General features: G+C 47.8%; 1 protein-coding gene across 8 annotated transcripts in view; it reads right to left on the bottom strand.

The window, feature by feature from the left end:
• Positions 1-4467: 4467 nt before the first annotated feature.
• The window catches only part of KMT5B (lysine methyltransferase 5B), a 49600-nt gene continuing 47022 nt past the window's right edge, over positions 4468-7045 (bottom strand). For all 8 annotated transcript variants that reach the window (XM_036326409.1, XM_036326410.1, XM_036326408.1 and 5 more), the window contains one exon: positions 4468-6912. In XM_036326409.1, coding sequence (XP_036182302.1) covers positions 5438-6912 — 1475 coding nt within the window. In that variant the 3' untranslated portion in view covers positions 4468-5437. The remainder of the gene's footprint in view (positions 6913-7045) is intronic.

Genomic DNA, 7045 nt, shown 5'->3' with positions numbered 1-7045 from the left:
CATATTATGTGTTCAACGCATATTAAAGAAATGCAACTCTACTCCCTTGACTCCTGCTGCTCAGGTCAGACTGGGAAACCCATCTGCCAGCCCCAGGGGCCTGAGCGGCCCCAGCAAGTGCTCCTCCCCTTAGCAGAGCAGACTCAACAGGATGGTCTACCCCGCAAGCACTGAAGTCACCGTCTACTGCATCTTAGCAGAAAACACAAATATGACAGTATTGGATCTAGTAACACAGACTTTTTTTTTTTAAGGTTTGTAAGCAGCTTTCTTTTTATTTATTTTTTTAAAAATACGTTTTGAGTTTAGAGAGACAGGAAAGGGAGAGAAACATTGATGAGAGAGAAACATCGATAGACTGCCTCCTACACGCTCCCCCCTCTGGGGATCGAGCCTGCAACCCAGCATGTGCCCCAGCTGGGAATCCAACGGTAACCTCCTGGTTCCTGGGTGGACGCTCGACCACTGAACCACACCTGCCGGGCCACACCGACTTTTTAAGAGAACGTTACCACAGCCATAGCCACGAGATGGCAGTCCCCAGGGAGGCTTCCCAGCTGTCCATGAGCTCAAGCTCGGTGTCCTGGGAGGACTGGAGTGGCCCGGCCTCAGGAGGGAGGCGGAGGCAGCCTGGGTGGGAGGCCCACTCACACACCTGCTCCTTCCCGAAGAATCCAAACCTGCTTTTCCACTGGGCATTAGCAACCACCAAGCCCAAGCGCTAATGACATGGGGAAGAAGGCTGGAGGCCTACGCACCCCCCCCCCCCCCCCCCCCCGCATGCTAGGGTCAGGCTTACCGTAACCCTGGAGCTCTGAGTGCCCGAGGTCGGCAGCTTGCTGCACCTTGCTCTGAGCCCCACTGGGGTCTGCAGCAAATGCAATGACACGCGGTGACAAGAGCCCTGGCACCTGAGAAATGGAAATCCGCAGGAGCGCCAGTGGCCCGGGACCAGCGAGCGGCAGCGGGTCATTGGGAAGGACACCTGAGACTGAAGATGGGCATGCCACCGGGAGCCCTTTCACCCTGGGGACCCGTCAGGGTGGGTATTTCAGTCAGGGTCAGGGCTTCCATTCTGGTCTGCACCACTACCCTCACCGCCTCAGAGAGAGCTGGCAGCTCGACCTGAAGCTGGACTGGCCAAGGCACCAGGCATCCCCGCCGACTTCCAGGTGCTAGAGAAAGATCTGGATTAGCAGCCTGCCCAGGGTCACCCAGACGTTGCAGAGCTGGGCAAACTCGGGTTTCCCGACTCCTAAGCCAGTCGTTATTTCCTCTTTCAACCAGGTTTTGCTGATCTGGGAGGACGGACTCACACCAGCTCTGTCCAATCCAGTGAGACAACACCCAACTAATAGGAACCATTGAAAACTGGGTTGCAAAAGCCTTCATGGGCCCGAGGGCTAAGAGGGTATGTCCTTTAAAGCCTCCCCATAGAGAGAACAAGTGCTCCTCCCCCTTTACTCTTTACACACACACACACACACACACACACACACACACGCGCACATGCACACGCACACGCACACACACACTAGACCAGGGGTGGGCAAACTTTTTGACTCGAGGGCCACAATGGGTTCTTAAACTGGACCGGAGGGCCGGAACAAAAGCATGGATGGAGTGTTTGTGCGAACTAATATAAACTCAAAGTAAACATCATTACATAAAAGGGTACGGTCTTTTTTTTTTTTTTTTTTTAGTTTTATTCATTTCAAACGGGCCGGATCCGGCCCGCGGGCCGTAGTTTGCCCATGGCTGCACTAGAGGCCCTCAGCCTGGCCTGCGCCCTCTCACAATCCTGGACCCCTGGGGGGATGTCGGACTGCTGGTTTCAACCCGATCCCCACAGGCCAGCTGACATCCCCCAAGGGATGTAGTAGTACCTAAATCGGCAGGCAGCCAGGGAGGAGTCCGAGCCCAGCCTGGCGCTGCTCCCGCTCCTCCTGGCCCTGCTGCCCCTGCCACTGCTTGGTAGTGAGCCTGGCATCTGGTGCCCGTTGGTCAGCTGAGCAGCACTCCCACTGTGGGAGTGCACTGACCACCAGGGGGCAGCTCCTGAATTAAGTATCTTCCCCCTGGTGGTCAGTGTGTGTCATAGCGGCCAGTGGGTTGATCCCTTAGGCTTTTATATATATAACTAGAGGCCCGGTGCACAAAAATTTGTGCACTCGGGGTGGGGGTGGGTCCCTCATCCCGGCCTGTGTTCTCTCGCAGTCTGGGACCCCTCGGAGGATGTCCACCTGCTGGCTTAGGCCCGCTCCCTGGGGGATAGCGCCTACGCTGGCACTCAGACATCCCTCTGGGTCAATTTGCATATTACCCTTTTATTATATAGGATTGATTTCAGAGAGGAGAGGGAAGATAGAAAAATTGATGAGAGAGCATCACTGATAGGCTGCCTCCTGCACACCTCCCACTGGGGATCCAGCCTACAACCCAAGAATGTGCCCTGACTGGGAATCTAACCGTGACCTCTTGGTTCATAGGTCAATGCTCAAACACTGAGCCAGCCTGGCCCCTGCTTTTCTTTTAAATTGAGTGGCCAAAAGGTCTTCACCAGAAGCAAAGGAGATCAGGGCTCTGAGAACTCAACACTCGGAGACTGAAAAGGCTTTAGGAACGCTGAATTAACAACTTCTATTTGAGATGAAATCCTCGTGGGAGAAAAGCACCTGGATCTTCCCTTCTCGGATGCAGCGAACACCGGCCAAATTGTTTTAATTTCCGAATTTATTAAAATGATTAACCTCAATACTGCAAGTGCATGTACAAAATATTTGTAAAAAATGTTTTTAATGAAACGTTAAAGAACTTACCTCAAATGCTGAAAAAGTCCTTTTTTCATTCTTTCAGTACAAGGAATACATTGTATCTCAAAAGTATTACAACTCAGCAAAACAATTTAAAACAGTAGTTTGAAAAATGATTGAAAATTGAATACATATATTTCTATGATCATTTCCTAATTCTTACAATGCAAAAGTCTTTACCAGTCATTGCATAAGCTCAAGCTAAGAGTTTTACTGAATGAAAGTTTTATTGACCTCTTCCAAGTGGTCACCAGAGTGTGGGTTTCACCATCCCACACAGCAGAGCCAGGACAACATAACAACGGAAAATCAGCTCCTTGGAAAGCGTCAGCAGTGATGGCCAGGCTGGGGTGCACAGACTCCTGAGACAGTGACGGCTACCAGGTGTCACTGCTCAGACCCTGGGAAGGCCAGCCTCAAAGGACCAGGCTGCCATACAGTTAAAACTAACATCATAAATAAGTTACTGAAAAGAAGCTTAAAAATGAAGAAAAGTGGGCAATATGACATTTTATTACTTTTCCCTTAAGGTTGACATTCCTGTAATGGCTATTGTTGATATTCCAAGAAATAGTTCAAGATGTGTTCTATGACTGTCTACAAAACACGCCAATCGGAGGTGGGGATGAGGCGACCTTCTGTCTGCTGGGCTTTCCACACGGGGTCTGGGCCGGACCTACCCTTGTGGCGCGAGTCCCGCGTCTACACAGGGACACCGTGAGGGTCGGACTGGGCTGTCAAGTGCTCTGAGGGCCTTGGGACAGGCCCCAGGGGCCGCCCTGCTGGCACAGGAGGCACGCTGGCTGAGCGAAGCGGCCGTGTGCCACATGCGCCACATCGCTACCTGGGGGCTGAACTGCACCGTCACACACAGGGGGCGACAGGAGACTACAGAAGTAATGCCTTGGGAAGGAAGTAAGGAAAAAACACCGCTACATTTAAAAAACTTTTATGGATATTATTAATTTCTACTTGGATCCTACTGGCAATAGTGTTAAGGAACTGAATTTCCCAGAATCTGGGAACTGGGGGAATCAATTAGGAATGACAGTGAGCACAGAGGTTTTTTTCTCCAAGGGATCCCATTACCTGCAGATTCCTTCAACATTTAAAACTGGGGCTCCCTTTCCAGACACTATGGATCCCTGGACTTGGTACATAGGAGCAGTGTGTCGGAGAGTATACGCACACGCTTCCCGGGAACAGAGGCCCGCTGGCTCAGCGCCTGCTGCAGATTCACATTCCCCAATTCTCTGTCCAATGATTTGTAAAACAATCCAGAAAAAGCAAAGATGGGTACTGAACATAAAGTAGTAAAATTTCGTTCATTAACTTACTTAAAATTAATTTATCTTTTCAAAGTGCTTCAAAAACAAATTAAATCTGACTCTTCTTTTTGTCTAACTGATAATATAGTCAAAAACTCTTTGACATTTTCATACATAAACTAACATAAGTCAAGAACTCCCACTGATGCAGTGCTTAAAACTATGTATTTATAATTTCCTATTTTATTGGCATGGATATTTCTAAACTTAAAAACCTTCCTGGTAAGTTCTTTTAATTTCTTATGACAAAAATTTCTCACAACACACAAATATTTACAACATATACATTGTTTTCAGTTCTTTACATTGAATTTCAAAGACAAACATTTTTATAGGTTACCACAGAACAAAAGCTGTGACTCATGTTTTTATTTCATAAACTATTATAAGTTAAAGTGAATAGAGTTTTTTAATATTCCTTGTAGCATTTTACAAGTGCAACAGAAAACTTGAAGACCCAAATTAAGATAGCTGTAGTTCATTAAATGTTGCTTGTTGTCATCACATTGTTCACAGCAAATTTTTGAAAAAATAAGCACCAATCATTCTTGCAAAGAACAATTTTATCTAAAAGTATTGAAAAGTGTTAAATACAAGGTCTTTAATTTACATGACAAGCAATAAATACGCTGTATCGAAACTCATCCTGCACACTGCTACCCTCGTACATATAATGTACTGAAAAGTTGGCTGTCACGCATGGGATTGTACTTTAAAAAAAAAAAAAATAAACCAATTTGACTCCCAACTGATGGTCTGCTATTTAACCAAGGCCACACACAGTACACCTGGCCAGCAAACAGTGTGGAACTGATCAAACTCCAAGGGGGGGACATCTAGCAAATAAAACAAAAAGCCAAAGATCATTGCTGGTGATATTAGCATGGACTAGAAAACCTTAATATGCTGCTACTAGGATTGGTTTAAGTTATTATTTAGTCACATATTAAAGAGCCAGTTGATGCTCTTACAAGTTAAAAAAATTGTGTAGCCACATTATTGTTTTCAACGTCGTGTGGAAAGTTGCTATCACTGTAGTTTGCTGAGCCTTTACTTTACAACAGGGCTCTCCCTCTAACTCGGAATTGCACGTAAGGAGGCTATTCAAAAAGTACAATAAAAATGTGCACAAATCAGACTTCAGGTAAGTCAGTACGCTGTACACTTTCTACGTGTTATGCCGATAAGTGAAGAAATGAGAGAAGTGCTGCCGCTAAAATGTTTCAGTTGAGGAATAATACACTGGAATTTTTTATTTGTAAGTAGTTTATCCCAGGTCAAATTGAGACCCAGAGCTTATGCGTTAAGCCTCAAAGACTGATCTTCTCTTCTCCTGGAAGAAATGTCAATATCTATTGAGTCTTTCCCAACTATTAGCCTCAGTCGCTTGGCTGGAGGGAGGGGAATAAAGTCATCTTCAAAGTCATCGTCGTAATCATCCTCCTCTTCGTCCCCCTCAGAGGAGGAGGAGTCATCTGTACTGTCTTCCTCGTACTGACTGTAGTCATCGACGTCCATCTGCGACTCCAGGAGAGAAAGCGGGTCACCGCAGCACACCCCGTTCTCGTGACGCCCCTCTACACAGGACCCCCGACCCTCCTCGTCCCGTTTGAGCTGGATTTTTAATTTTGTGGCGCTGCTGCCCGGTCCTGAGTTAAATCCGTTATTAAGCTTTGCTACGTAGAGATTATTATCATTTTCATGGTCTTTACTTAACTTGATGCTTATTTTGGAAGAATTCATCCCATCATTCTCTGGATTGTTTGTCTTGCTGCTGCTATCGTGACGCCTGCGAAGAGTCAATTTGGGGATCCCAGAGTTATTCTCCAGGATTAACTGTGCGTCATACCTTGTGATTCGCCTCTTCTTTTTACTCTTTGCAGTCCTGAAGCCGTCTTTTGTTTTGAAGCTATCTGATGTCACCACCGAACCATCAACAGGCGAAGGGGCCCAATCCATGTAGCTCCCGGGCAGCCCCTCCGAGCCGCTGTGCTCACCCTGATCGGGGAGGGACCCCAGCACGCTGGCTACCACACCGGCTTTCCCAGGGGGACTGTGCTCCGGAGTGGACTCCCCCGCCTTTGCCAACTGTCTCACAAGTTTCCCTTGCCGTGACTTCTTTTTTGCAATGCCGCTGTCACTCCTAGGACACTTCGCCTCCCCGTTGTGTGCAGTGTCATGCACCAGTTCTTCCTGCGTCGCAGGAGGTGGTTGCTCGCCACTCTCTGGGCAAGGCTCAGGCAGGCTGCTTTCATAGTCGTCCGACGTATTTGGTTCAAGCTTGATGTCAGAGGGCTCCTTCAAAATCATTCTCGTCCGTGCAGATCGCCTGGTTGTGTAGGTGCTGGGGGTGCCCTCCCCCGGCGAAGGGGCCCCTCGCCCCGAATTCTGTTTGTGCTCTCTTGCCGCATGTCTGGTTAAGCACCCACTGGCCACTGTGGCTGGTATTGGTCCCTCTGGCTCCTGATCTTTTTTAATGGGCAAATTTTTATATAGAACTACTTTAGGCTCTTTAAGGACTAAGTTTCCCATCTCGAGGTTTCGTGAAGCGCTCTTCTGCTCCGGCCGTTTGCAATGATTTCTTAATTTCACCTTCGAAAGTAAAGGCCGTGCAGGCTGCTTCAGTTTCTTTGGTACCCTGGAGTTCTGAGTGTGGGTTAGCCTGGATGAGGTAGAACTGGAAGGGGCTGGAGTTCTTGGCACAGATGGCCTTGTTAACGCTCTGCTCTTGCTGGTCTTTTTCACACCAACGGAAGCTTTTCGGCTAGAAGCTGCAAAGTTAAAAAAAAGAAAAGAGAAAAGATGAAAAAGAGCCTGGATAACACAAAACAGTATCCAAAACCAGACTCTCGGCCATGTGGCGTTCACTTACACAGGCACATGGCGGACAGACCAGTCAGGTTT

Source organism: Myotis myotis, unplaced genomic scaffold, assembly GCF_014108235.1.
Source record: "Myotis myotis isolate mMyoMyo1 unplaced genomic scaffold, mMyoMyo1.p scaffold_m19_p_10, whole genome shotgun sequence".
NCBI classification, from domain to species: domain Eukaryota; kingdom Metazoa; phylum Chordata; class Mammalia; order Chiroptera; family Vespertilionidae; genus Myotis; species Myotis myotis.
This window is presented reverse-complemented; position numbering and strand designations above follow the sequence as displayed.